The sequence below is a fragment of the Rattus norvegicus genome, chromosome 1, assembly GCF_021556685.1.
Source record: "Rattus norvegicus strain SHRSP/BbbUtx chromosome 1, alternate assembly SHRSP_T2T, whole genome shotgun sequence".
NCBI classification, from domain to species: domain Eukaryota; kingdom Metazoa; phylum Chordata; class Mammalia; order Rodentia; family Muridae; genus Rattus; species Rattus norvegicus.
This window is the reverse complement of record NC_141534.1, coordinates 176,691,632-176,705,000: the sequence shown is the minus strand read 5'-3', so window position 1 is coordinate 176,705,000 and position 13,369 is coordinate 176,691,632. Positions and strand designations below refer to the sequence as shown.

The 13,369-nt window shown below is 45.5% G+C and overlaps 2 protein-coding genes and 1 long non-coding RNA gene across 4 annotated transcripts in view; 2 read left to right on the top strand and 1 right to left on the bottom strand.

Moving 5' to 3' along the window:
* Tmem9b (TMEM9 domain family, member B) overlaps positions 1–3,104 on the top strand; it is a 19,281-nt gene extending 16,177 nt beyond the window's left edge. For both annotated transcript variants that reach the window (NM_001106289.2, NM_001398743.1), the window contains 1 exon segment: positions 1,358–3,104. In NM_001106289.2, the coding sequence (NP_001099759.1) occupies positions 1,358–1,513 (156 nt within the window). In that variant the 3' untranslated portion in view covers positions 1,514–3,104.
* Positions 3,105–7,439: 4,335 nt separating this feature from the next.
* Positions 7,440–13,318, bottom strand: LOC147996912 (uncharacterized). The gene is made up of 4 exons (XR_015652331.1): positions 13,258–13,318; positions 12,584–12,665; positions 12,193–12,344; positions 7,440–10,702 (listed from the first exon to the last, which is right to left on the bottom strand). It is a non-coding gene; the product is annotated as an uncharacterized LOC147996912 (long non-coding RNA).
* Ascl3 (achaete-scute family bHLH transcription factor 3) lies at positions 11,552–12,197 on the top strand. Its single transcript, NM_001271234.1, has one exon. It carries the CDS (start codon positions 11,552–11,554, stop codon positions 12,074–12,076), a length of 525 nt encoding a protein of 174 aa, NP_001258163.1. The 3' UTR covers positions 12,077–12,197.
* Positions 13,319–13,369: the final 51 nt, after the last annotated feature.

The following is a 13,369-nucleotide window of genomic DNA, read 5'->3' as shown; positions in this document are numbered from 1 at the left end:
TTTTGTCATAGATGAGTGATGAAATATTGATCAATACAGAGAAAAGTTCTACATTAATATCTGTCGTGGAGACAGTAATGTGAAAACAGGCTTCTTAAGTCCGGAGTGGGTGGTGTGTGCCTCCTAGCTTTTGGGGGTGGGAAGTTGGAAGACCACTAGCTTGTGGTCAGTCTGGACAATATAGTAGTCCAGGCTAGCCTGGGTGACATGTACTGATCCTATCTCAAGGGAAAGAAAGGCACAAGAAAATGACTAAAATTTTTAAAAAGATTCTATGTGTCATTTGTGTACATTTTTGCAGATGCCTTGGGTGGCCAAGAAAGGGTGTCAGATCCTTGAAGCTGGAGGTGTAGGCAAGTGTGAGCTGCCTTACAGGGGTGCTCGAGAATGTGCTCAGGTTTTCTAGAACAGCAAGCAGACTTAACTGCTACTTTTAAAGTTTTATTTATTTATATGAGTACACTGTCACTTTCTTCAGACACACCAGAAGAGAACATTAGATCCTGTTACAGATGGTTGTGAGCCACCATGTGGTTGCTGGGAATTGAACTCAGGACCTCTGGGAGAGCAGTCAGTGCTTTAACCACTGAGCCGTCTCACTAACCCACTCTAGCTCTTTTTTTTAATTAATTAATTTAAATTTAATTGCCTTTAAAAAAAAGAAAAAAGAAACATATTTGGGGACTGGAGAGATGGCTCAGTGGTTAAGAGCACTGACTGCTCTTCCAGAGGTCCTGAGTTCAAATCCCAGCACCCACATGGTGGCTCACAACCATCTGTAATGGGATCTGATGCCCTCTTCTGGTGTGTCTGAAGACAGCGATCATGTAAATAAATAAATCTTAAAAACAAAATAAAATACAAAGTTTAATTACATTAATTAATTTGTTTTTGGGGGAGTAGGAGTGAGAATGTGGGCGCGTGCATGCCTCAGGGTATGTGAAAGTCACAGGACACTTGCAGGGGTCAGCTCTCTCTCCACTGTGGGGGTCCAGGGATCAAACTCAGGTCAGGCTTGGTGTAAATGTCTTTACCTGCTGTGCCATTTCACTGACCCAAGAAAATAGACTTTCTTCCCCCACTAATCATGAAATACTTCTTTTTAAGGCAAATGACCACTGTCCTTGTCTTGGTTTCTCTCCTTTAAGGAAAACGCTGTTGGAAATGGTGACCACATGTCTCACATACTCCTTATTCCTCCTGTCTCTGGAATCCTCGGCTTCTGCAGCTGAGCTTGTCCTGCTTCTGATTGTTGAAGGGCCCAACACCCTGCCCTAGGTCTCACTCACAGGCTGTTTGTTCTCGAACATTTAATGCTCACCCTGCCATCTCTAACACCTTCTATCTTGACTTTCAGGACCACCAGCCTTTTGCAAATGCACATGATGTGCTGGCCCGCTCTCGCAGCCGAGCCAATGTCCTAAACAAGGTGGAGTACGCACAGCAGCGCTGGAAGCTTCAGGTCCAGGAGCAGCGAAAGTCTGTCTTTGACCGACATGTTGTCCTCAGCTAACTGGGAACTGGAATAAAGGTGACTAGAAAAACCATGGCAGACAACTGAGAAGGATTGACTGGGTGTCTGTGCATTTTAATTCCCTGTTTGTTTTTACAAAACCTTGCTGGATGGAGGAAGACTCAAAACTGGAAACAAACCCTGTGCTTAGTGTTTTTCTTGTTAATGTATTAATAGAGACATTTTTAAAGCACACAGTTCCAAGTCAACCAGTAAACCTTTTCCTACTTGTGACTTTTACTAATAAAATTAAGCTGCCTGTGAGTTATCTTTAAAGTCCTGTGCCTGGAACAAGCTCTCTTTCTCACCACGCAGTCCTAACTTGGTGTTCAAGATAATTTCCAGGCGTGGTTGTGCTTCTCTTTCGTGTAGTGGGAGAGGAAGGGACGCCTTGGGAGTGCCCCAGTAGCTCTCTCAAGTCACTTTTCCAGACAGATCTGAATGCATCAGACCCTCTACTTCACACTCGCTAATGTCCCAGTGTAGCTGGCTCACACTCGCTAATGTCCCAGTGTAGCTGGCTCACACTCCTTAATGTCCCAGTGTAGCTGGCTCACACTCCTTAATGTCCCAGTGTAGCTGGCTCACACTCCTTAATGTCCCAGTGTAGCTGGCTCACACTCCTTAATGTCCCAGTGTAGCTGGCTCACACTCCTTAATGTCCCAGTGTAGCTGGCTCACACTCTCTAATGTCCCAGTGTAGCTGGCTCACACTCGCTAATGTCCCAGTGTAGCTGGCTCACACTCGCTAATGTCCCAGTGTAGCTGGCTCACACTCGCTAATGTCCCAGTGTAGCTGGCTCACACTCTCTAATGTCCCAGTGTAGCTGGCTCACACTCGCTAATGTCCCAGTGTAGCTGGCTCACACTCGCTAATGTCCCAGTGTAGCTGGCTCACACTCGTTAATGATGTCCCAGTGTAGCTGGCTCACACTCGTTAATGATGTCCCAGTGTAGCTGGCTCACACTCGTTAATGATGTCCCAGTGTAGCTGGCTCACACTCCTTAATGTCCCAGTGTAGCTGGCTCACACTCGCTAATGTCCCAGTGTAGCTGGCTCACACTCCTTAATGTCCCAGTGTAGCTGGCTCCTCAGCTTGCTGGCCTCCCCACTTGACTTCTGCACTGACTACATTACCTAAGATTCTGGTTGGCCTGAGGCTCCATTTCATGACAAGTTGGATCTGAAATGCCTGGCGGCTCCTCATGCCATGAAGATTTGTTTCGTGCACTGTGATGTCTGATGCAACATGTCCTAGAACAAACTGGCCATTTGCTAGTTTACACTATAACTAAACACAGTCTCAGCGTGTGTGGTCTTCCTCATCTTCTTGTAGCTCTAAGGACTTGAACATTTAGAATAAAGACATTTTCTCTTAAGCCCAAGCCTTCCTGGATGAGTGACATACACATACTGGTCAGCCTCTCCTGTCTTGCTGAGAGGCAACTCTTTGAACTAATGTGGGCAGCTTTGAACTAGGACTAGGGTTCAGATTGCCTCTCTCTGAGAAGTCTAACAGTTATTGGATAACTGGCGTTTTCCTTCCTACATCCTCTTTGGAATGTAACAATAAAATAATTGACAAAGCCCCCTTGGTGTGTCTGCTCTCCAGCCTTCCTGCTTCCTCTCATGCTGTGATAAGCATGTGACCGAGACATTTGGTATGCTGTTGTTTGAAAACACGTTATGCAACCCAATCCTAAGACACTGGCTCTGCATTAAGGGTCTGTGGGTGCAGAGAAAGACGATGTACTCCTAAGTACACAAGTGATCAGACAAGCTGAAGGCCTTTAACATCATAAACCAAGCATAATCCTAGCACTCAGAGGGCTGAGGCAAGAGAGTTGCTTAGAATTCAAAGTCCTTCTGGGCTGTGTAATGAGACAGACAGACACACACACACACAAACACACACACACAAAAAGACATGAATATATATGACAAAATTCATAAAGGTGATTGCTTAGTGGGTAAAAAAGCCACACAAACCTGAGTTCAAATCTCTAGGACCCTCATAAAAAAGCTACATGCAGAAGTGGAATGGACCAGTTATTTATGCATCCTGCCTCCAACAAGGTGGAGAGGCAAGGAATGATACCATGGGTAGCCCTCTGTTCTCCACATGCACATGGACCTGCATACACAGGAAAGAAAGACTCTTGCAAAACTGGGAATAAGAGGAATTTCCCCAACCAGATAAGGAATCACAAACTGAACATAGTGGCTTTTCCTGTAAACCCAGCATTTGGGAAACTGGCTGGAGAGTTGCCAGGAGTTCAAGGCCAGCATAGTCTACAGAAGGAGACCAGTAGCTCAAGAAAACAAACTGCAACAACTATATTTATGTAATAATAAATTATATTTACTGGCAGGAAGCTAGAAACCTTCTCCTTGAGATTGAGGAGACACAGATGTCTTCTTGTGATACTTTAACCTCACCCTGTAAGTCCTCCCCCTTGAGATTGGGGAGACAAGGATGTCATCCTCTTGTGACACTTTTTAACTTCACCCTGTAAGTCCTAGTTCATGCCACAAAAGAAGAAAGATGCAGAGTAAGAGGGAAAGGAGACTTCTTAAGGATGACACTGTCTTCTAATTAGGAAACCAAACAACAAGAACCTCTGGAAATAAGTGATTACATTCAAGATTTCAGAATGTTAAAGTCAGGTGCTTCCCTATGTACAAACAGGGAACAGGTTGGAGAGAATTTGAAATTTAAAAGTACAACTGGGTCAGGGAGATGACTTAGCAGGTAAAAGTGCTTGCTACCAAGCCCAATGACCCAAGAATCCCTGGGACCCACTGGGTAGAAGAGTGAACCTAATCCCTGCAAGCTGTCCTCTGAGTTCCACAAGTGAATACGCACACACGCACGCACGCTTGCACACACACACACACACACACAGGCACGCACACACACCAATGTTCATAAAGTTCTTAGAAAGTGAAAATGGCTGGGGATAGAGTATTTGTTTAGAATGCATGAAGCCCAGGTCTGATCCTTAAAGTCAGTTGTGGTAGTATGTGGTTGTAATCTCAGCACTTGGGAGGTATATCCAGAAGAGTCAAAAGTTCAAGGCTATCCTCAGCTACTTGTCAAGTTTCCCCATCTCAAAAAAAAAAAAAAAGAAAAAACACAGAAAGGCTGGTGAGATGGCCCAGTAGGTGCACTTGGAGAGGATCTGAGTACAGTTCTTAGAACCCACATGTTTGAGTTCCTAGAACTCAAAACAACCCATAACTCCAGTTCCAGGGGATCCAGTGCCCTATTCAGAACCCATAGGTTATATAGTGTACAGAGATCCATGCAGGCAAAACACCCATGCACATAAAAAAAATCTTTAAAAAACACAAAAAAGAAAAAACTTGAAATACCTATGATTATATATTCTTCTAGAAAAATACTGCCTTGTGAAACAAAAGAAAAATTAACATTTAAAATTATATAATTTTAGTTTCATGTAGGGACAGGGGTGAAGAGAAAGTTCATACTCTCTCTGTGCAACCAGAAGGGGTGTTCTTCAGGTTTCTTTCTTTTTTTTTCTTTTTTTTTTTCTCCTATTCTTTTTTTCGGAGCTGGGGATCGAACCCAGGGCCTTGCACTTGCTAGGCAAGTGCTCTACTCTGAGCCAAATCCCCAACCCTGTTCTTCAGGTTTCTTAAATAAGGCAAACCTTCACCTTGCTTCTTTATAGTTAAGCTAGTCCTCCTTGGGCTGGACCAGAAGAAACATTTCATCCATCCAGGAAACCCACAGGCCTTGGCTAGGTAGCTGCAGCTGCTGCAAAGACATAGCCTCTGCCCACATGTGGCTCGTCTTCCCAACCGGATCTTGTTTCCTTGCAGGTGCATCACTTAAGATTAGGAAACCTAGGGGGTTGGGGATTTAGCTCAGTGGTAGAGTGCTTGCCTAGCAAGCACAAGGCCCAGGTTCGATCCCCAGCTTCGAAAAAAAGAATAGAAAAAAAAATTAGGAAACCTAGCCTTGAAATACTGTTCTGCCTCGGAAAAACTACCTTTGAAGCGACCGAGGTGGATACAGAAACCAAAGGCTGAGAACTGCTTTTATTCTAAACCAGGGCGAGGTCTTGGAAAATGTCTTTACACAAGCTGCTATTCTGGCATCGATATCAAAGAAGACTTAGCTCAAAATTTGAATCTAGAGTCCAAATTTGGTTCCAAAAATCTATGTGCAAAGCTGAAAAGGTCTCAGAACATCAAAAGCTCTCATGTAGACCAGGCTGTCCTCAAACTCAATGTACAGCTGAGGATAACTCAAAACTTCTGATCCTCTTGCCGATGCTTCCCAAGTGTTAGGGTCATAGGAGTATGTCGTCATGCTCAGATTTGTGTGGTGCTGGGGATCAAACCGGAGCTTCTTATATTCTAGGCAAATGCTCTACTAAGCCACATCTCCAGCCCAAGACTCAGGGTTTTAATGGTAAAAAGAATGTCAGCACAACTGGAATATGCAGAGAAGTAAATGTGGCATTAATTGCAAAACATGAGTTAATGGCAATATCAAATGTTTTAAAATGTTATGTTGGGCTGGGCATGGTGGTACACACCTTTAATCCCAAGTACTCAGTAAGCAGAGCAGGTAGATTTCCATGAATTTGAGGCCAGCTTGTTCTTACTAGTAAATTCTGGGCCAGCCAGGGCTATATAGTCTCAATAAAAAAGTAAATGTTATGTATTGGGGCTGTGTCTTAGGATTACTATTGCTGTATGAAACACCACAACCAAAAGCAAACTGGGAAGGAAAGGGTTTATTTGGCTTACATTTCCATATCATTGTTCCTCATCACAGGAAGTCAGGACAGGAGCTCAAACCTGGAGGTAGGAGCTGATACAGAGGCTAGAGAGCATTGCTGTTTACTGGCTTGCTCCTCATGGCTTGCTCAGCCTGCTTCCTTAGAGAACTTGGGATGATCACCCACAGTGGACCCTCCCCCATCAATCACAAATTAAGAAAATGCCTTAGAGCGGAATCTTATAGATGGATTCTCTCAATTGAGGTTCCGTTCTTTCCAGTGACTCTAGCTTGGGCTAAGTTGACATTAAAGCTCTCCAGTACAAGCCGGTGAGATGGCTCAGCATTAAGAGCTCTTGTTGCTCTCGCAGAAGACCCAGGTTCAGCTCCCAGGACCCACACTGGGCCGTTCACAACCACCTGTAACTCCAGCTCCAGGGGATCTGGTGCCCTCCTCTGACCTCCAGAGTCACCTACACTCAGGTGCACGTATCCACACACAAAGGCATAGACACATAAATAAAAACGTAAAAATCTTTTAAAAGGGGCTGGGGATTTAGCTCAGTGGTAGAGCGCTTACCTAGGAAGCGCAAGGCCCTGGGTTCGATCCCCAGCTCCGAAAAAAAGAACCAAAAAAAAAAATCTTTTAAAATATTACGTTTTCTTAAACTTAATGTAGATATTTCCATTTTCAAAGACTATCTTGCAGAAATTTAAGATTATAACATGGCATATATTGTATTTGGTTATTTTTAGTTAAAATAAAGACCTTTCCTATATATTTTAATAAACATTTTCAGGAAATGCAGGGTTGGTTTTTTTTTTTTTTTGCTTGCATGTGCATGCATGGTGTGTGTATGTATGTGTAAGGTTTGTGTGTGCGTGTGTGTGATGAAAGGCTGTCAGGTGTTATCACTCTACATGCTGTTCCTTTGAGGCAGGGTCCTTCCCTGCACCTGGTGCTAGCCTGGTGGCTGGCCAGCACGCTCCATTGATCCTCTGCTTGACTGCCCCTACCTCAGCACTGAGATTATAGGTACGCATGCAGCTACCTTTGGCTTTTTATATGTGTTCTGGGAGATTTGAATTCGGGTCCTCATGCTTTGAAGCAAGCGCTCTTACCTGCTGAACCATCTCCCCAGCCCCTTCAAACACATTTTGAGACACAACAATGCTTTAGAATATTATATTATAAAATGCATTCTATTCATGATCACCAGTTTTTGTTGATTGAAGGAAGCAAGCAGGAAAAACTTCTCCCCATATATAAAAGTAAGCACTTGTAGCATCCCCATCCCTTGTTTGTTGGTTTGTCATGAAGGAAGCTATTTTGCCACTACAGAAGCACCAGCTCTCAGGGTCGTGTTGTTGTATTGCACTACCCAAGAGATTTCACTCTGCAAAGGTCACATGGACCTTCTTAGTCTTACTCTCTCTAAAAAAAAAAAAAAAAAATTGACCAGCATTTGCATATCATGAGACTACTGTGTTTTTCATAAATAATTTTATATAAAACCATACAACCTGGATGGATGGGAGTACCCTCTAAACAAAAGAGTCTGTCCCAAGTGTCTAGTTTCAGAAGCAAGCCTTTCAGCTTAGATTGTCGGCTGCTGTCAGAGCTCCACAGTAGGCAGAAAAAAATCAGCTAAGCCGGAGCCAGCCAGTTCTGTTTAACTGTAAGCTACTTTGCATATTTTCACTCAATGACCACCTATAAATCAGGTTCAGTCAGACTCAGTCCCCAGTACAGCATCTTAAACTACAAAGCAGGTAAGAGACATTTCTCCACAGTGGCCCACGGGGAGACCAGGATTCGTAAGGAAAGCCCCAGGCACAGTGGATAAAAGCTTGTCGTCGATAGCATTATGTTATTGTCTTAAGAAATTGATGACTCCCCATATAACGCAAGGCTCAGATTGTCCCCCTGATGAAATCTGAGGAACTCAGGTTCTGGCATCTGGCACCAGCGTTGCGGCTAACTTTGAAACCTTAGCAATTTACCATAGCGTCCGAGGAGGGAGGGGAGGAGGCAGCTGTAGGCTGCCCCAGCTCTCACATCCCATAGTTTAACTGTATGCACAATGGTGGGTTTTTTATTTTTTTTAATTCTAGATATTTTTTTAAATTATGAAAGTTGACGTTTTTATGCTCAGTGGAGCATTAAGAATCTCTGAGGATTTTATCACTAAGACTTCATTGTTTATTTCCCAGAAGAGCTCTAAGACAGAAACCTGAGATAGTCCCGAGGTAGGTGTGCTTGTCAGCCATGTGTGTAGATGGAAGTCGGAGGGTCAGCATCAACAGCCCACTGCTTTCTTTTGAGATAAGCTTGTGCTCAACCCCCCATACACACATCCAGACTCCACCAGGCTCCCTGTCTTACCTTCTTCTTGCTTTCATTTTCCTAAATTGTATGGCTAAATTCTCTTGTGTGAATTAAGTGATCATATGTCAGGTCTCCCTGAGGGGTAGAGTCCTTGGAAATGCTCAATAGAAAAGCCTGACCGTCAATGTGTCTTCAGATGCGCCATGCTTTAAGAATTAGTCAAAATCTCATTAAAATGTACAATCTTAATTACCTGTGGTGTAAGCGAATTACTCAGATTTCACCTGGGTCAAGAGTTAAGAAATTATTTAAGTTATTTTTCAGGGTAAAAAGCGTGACCCACAATAAAATTCTGCACAAGTGGCTTTGATGACATCTGCTTTACTTTTGAGGAACCTGGCTGTTCTAGTTTCCGGTCTGTTGCTGTGAGAAAACACTGAGACCAAAAGCACCTTAAGGGAGGAAAAAGTTTGTTTCAGCTTACAAATGATAGTGCGACATCAAGGGGAACAAGGCAGGAGCTCAAGGAGCGGGAGCTTGAAGCAGAGACCAAGGAGGAACCCTGTTTATTAGCTCTCTCTGGCTTCCTGACTGATGTCTTCTGCAGCCCAGGGTCACCTGCCCAGAAAATGACGCCATCTGCAATGAGGTGGGGCCCTCAACATCAATTAATACTTAAGGCAATACCCTGGGGGCTGGAGAGATAGTCCAGCTATTACAAGCATTTGCTACTCTCCCAAAGGACCCAGCAAGGACATCAAGCCACTTGGAACAGCCTATAACTCCAGTTCAGAGGATCTGTGTGTGTGATCAGTACATGCCTCTGTGGATACCAGGCGTGCATGTGGGGCATATACATGCATGGAGACACTCATGTATAAAATAAGAAAAGCAAACTAGACGATATCCTGATGGAAGCCCACAGGCCCGTGAGATGTAGGCAACCATCCCCTCCGTGACTCTGGCCGTGTTCCGGTGATATGGTTTCATTTCGCTTGTCACCTGTAGGCAATACTAAATGGTGCAGGCTGCGTTCCCATTCGCCAGTTCTGTCTCGTCTTGACACAGGGTCTCCTGGATCCCAGGCTGGCCTAGGTTAACCTTAAGCTTCTGGTTTATTTGGTGCTGGGATTTGCACCCAGGGCTTCATGCGTGTCAGGCAAGTATCTTCCAGCGGAGCTGCGTCCTCTGTCCCCACTCGCTGGCTGTGGTGGCTTCAGCACACCTGCCCTTTTTCTTAGCCTCTTGAATTCCTGACTTGGGAATTTCCTAACTAGTTTCTTCTCTCCCCAGCTTCCCTTTTTGACAGAATTCTGGCTCCTGTTTAATCTTCCAGAGATGTTTGTCTTGTGTTAGTTACTGTAGGTCATTTGGTCAGTAATTTGGAATCTCCCATTTCCCGTTCCTCCGTTTTAGTTTTTAATTGGTGCTACACTCACTTATCCTCCCCCACACTCTTTAGCACACATTTTTCCAGGCACTCACTCTGTTTCCGGCCAGTCCCACTGTGGCTTCTTACAACCCTTTCCCTTCCTCACACGCAGTCCGGCCCTCCAGCCCTGGAAGGCCTTTCTGATTCTTATCTTTTCAGAGGCTTTTCACAAAGATGGAAACACTAGAATCTGGTCTTAAAGCCCGGTCCTTCCCTCACCTGTAGGGTTCCTGCTGTGCTCAGGTAAAGAGGATCCAGAGCCAAGTTAGGTGTGGTGGCACATGCTAGGCTCCTGCCTCAGAGAGCTAACGACTATCTGGCCGGCAAATACAGAGCAAGGCCTGGGCTCAAAAATACAAATGGAAGAGAGGCACGGTGTTACCTCATCCTGCCTGTAAGCGTTTAGTTTGCTGGCTCCTGCTGCGCCTCCTTTCTGTTCAGTGTGCCAAGCCTGTGACTCCGAAGGACACTGGACAATTACTCCCTGAGAAGCAGCCCAGGAGTTCCATTCCTCTGCTGTTGGAGGCCCACGGTCAGGTTATGTAATTACAGGCAAGCTCAGACCTCAGCAACTGTGCTCTGGAGACATCAATGTTTTGATTCTCCACTGTAGGGGAAAACAGAAACCAGCTTTTCCCATGAGGTGCAGAGAAAGGGGCTCCATAAGTCTCCATCTGTGAAGAAAAAGGAAAACACCTAACTCCAGGATTTGATGCATCACTTGAACTTCTAAAATTTAAACCCCTTTAACCACTGCAGGATAGCCAATCTCTCAAGTGGGTATAGGAAGCAAGTGAGGCTCAGAGAGGCTGAAGGAACTGGCCTGAGGACACAGAATAAGGGAACCTCAGGATTGAGCTTCTAAAAGATTTGCAATGGAAGCACACAAGCACGCCTTCCCTGAGTCCTAGGCGACAGGTGAACTAGAGTGTGCCTGGAAAATCCACTGAGGCTACTTTATACAGCCAAAGGCCAAAAAGTAATGGCTGTGTAGCTCAAGGCACTTTGCTGATCATGGACAAGACTCTGGGTTCAGTGCCCCCAGCACCCCCACCCCCCCACAGAGAGAGAGAGAGAGAGAGAGAGAGAGAGATGTAATAACAGTTTTGATGAAGAGAAGATTAAAAAGTCCTCTCCTTTTTACCCCCCTCATATTCTCTCCCTCTCTCTCTCTCTCTCTCTCTCTCTCTCTCTCTCTCTCTCTCTCCTTTCTTGTTGTTGTTAGTGATGTTAGTTAGTGTTTTGAGACAGTTTCACTATATAGCCCAGACTACCCTTGAACTTACTATGTAGACCAGGTTGCCCTTGAACTCACAGCTATTCTCCTGCTCCATCCTCTTGAGGGCCAGAGTTATGAGTCCTGGCCACCTCTACACAAATTACTATAACCCTGTCTACGCTTCAATATGAGGCCTAGGCAGAAGTCTCTAAGACCTGGATCTTGAAGAAAGTAGATCAAAACTGTTCTTTTAATCTGGCCAAACTGATAAGCACTCCTGTGTTTCTAGGTGAGAGAGGAAACAATGGACACCAGAAGTTATCCCAGCCCTCCAGACAGGCTCTCGGTCTTCGCAGAGTCTGCCCACTTGCCACTGTCCAGGCCCTTCTACCTGGACCCCATGGTTACTGTCCACCTATGCCCCGACGCCCCGGTGCCGGCCCCTTACACGGACGAGCTGCCTCTGCTGCCCTTTTCCAGTGACACCCTGATCATGGACAATTACGGGGACCCATACCCCTTCCCCTTCCCTATGCCTTACACCAACTACAGGCGCTGTGACTATACCTATGGGCCGGCCTTCATCCGCAAGAGGAACGAGCGAGAGAGGCAGCGAGTCAAGTGTGTGAACGAAGGCTATGCCCGGCTGCGACGGCACCTGCCAGAGGACTACCTGGAGAAACGACTCAGCAAAGTGGAGACCCTCAGAGCTGCCATCAAGTATATCAGCTACCTGCAGTCTCTCTTGTACCCGGATGAGACTGAGACCAAGAAAAACCCTCGAACAACCAACTGTGGCTCCCTGGACCCGGCTCTGAGAGTCATTTGAGTCAGTTCTTCCCCAAATGGGGTCTGCAGCAGCAGAAGCAGTCAGTAGATCTCATTCACGTGGTTTCCAGGACACAGCAGTACCCCCAATATCAACCTTCATTAAATGTTGCTTACCTGGGTTTCAGATGTACTAAAGTATCTCATGCAGATTGAGAATCCCACGCTGGTCTCTCTGCTTTAAGAACTCTGAGGGTACAGGAGTTCCCCGGTTCTCTGCACTTCCCACACACAGCCTTGGCGGAAGGCTCTCTTCAAAGTATGGAAAGCTGGATATTTCCAATTAGTTTAGACGCATCTTTTTCTTGCAGTTTACACACTGCTTTCCAAGCCTCTGGGACTGGCTGGGAAGATGACTGGGCGATTGAGCACTCATTGGGCAGGCAGGCAGGCAGGCAGGCAGGCAGGCAGGCAGGCAGGCACACACAGGGCTTGGAGGTCAGACCCTCAGCATTTCACGCAAATACGGAGGGGGGTGGGGTAATGGGGGTGGGGTGTCATAGCCTACCTGTAAATCCAGCCTCTGAAAATGGAGGCTGGGCATCTCCAGGGAAAGCATGCGGGCAAGCTCTGGGTTTGATTGAGAGACCCTAATTCAGTGAATAAGGTAGAAGATCGATCAAGATCAAGGGTGGTTCAAGCACGTGCACAACGTGCACACACACATTCCCCATGTGTGACCATACATATGTGAACATACCTATATACACATGCATAATATATGCACATGAAAATGGAGGGGGCAAACAAATTTAAACAACAACAACAAAACCCCCAAAACAAAATTGTTGAGTTTAAAGTTTCACTTTGTCTTCATGTTGGGATCTTCATCCACAAAATGAAGAAAATAATAACAGTAATTTCCTGTGAGTTTACTCAGGGACTAACGGTGCCTGGCAGCTAATCAGGATTCCTGACTGTTGCTTGTTATTACTGTTGCCTTCATCCTTGTATAGTGCACAGCATCACCACTGTCCAGTCTCGCCCATTTCAGGGCATCTTCAGCTGCTCTGTGGGACCTTCCTTTGTGCTTGCACAGCAAGCAATTTATCCTTTGAACTATCTTTCCAGCCCCAAGTCTCTTGCCTTCACTAGGAAGATGCTGTCAGCCCTACAGGACTGCCCTAGAATCCCTGGAGATAAAGGGAGAATACAAAATTTGCCCTTATTTCTCCCCCTTACCCACAACTCTTAAGCTTCCCAATGCTTCCGGTCATCCTTTGCACATGCTCAGTACCTTCCTGAGCTCTATTGTAGCCTGTTGGCTCATATCCATAGTAACCTGCTTGGCAAC

Excerpts from the sequence above, each read along its gene's own strand:
- Ascl3 (NM_001271234.1), top strand. The coding sequence starts at position 11,552 with ATGGACACCAGAAGTTATCCCAGCCCTCCAGACAGGCTCTCGGTCTTC.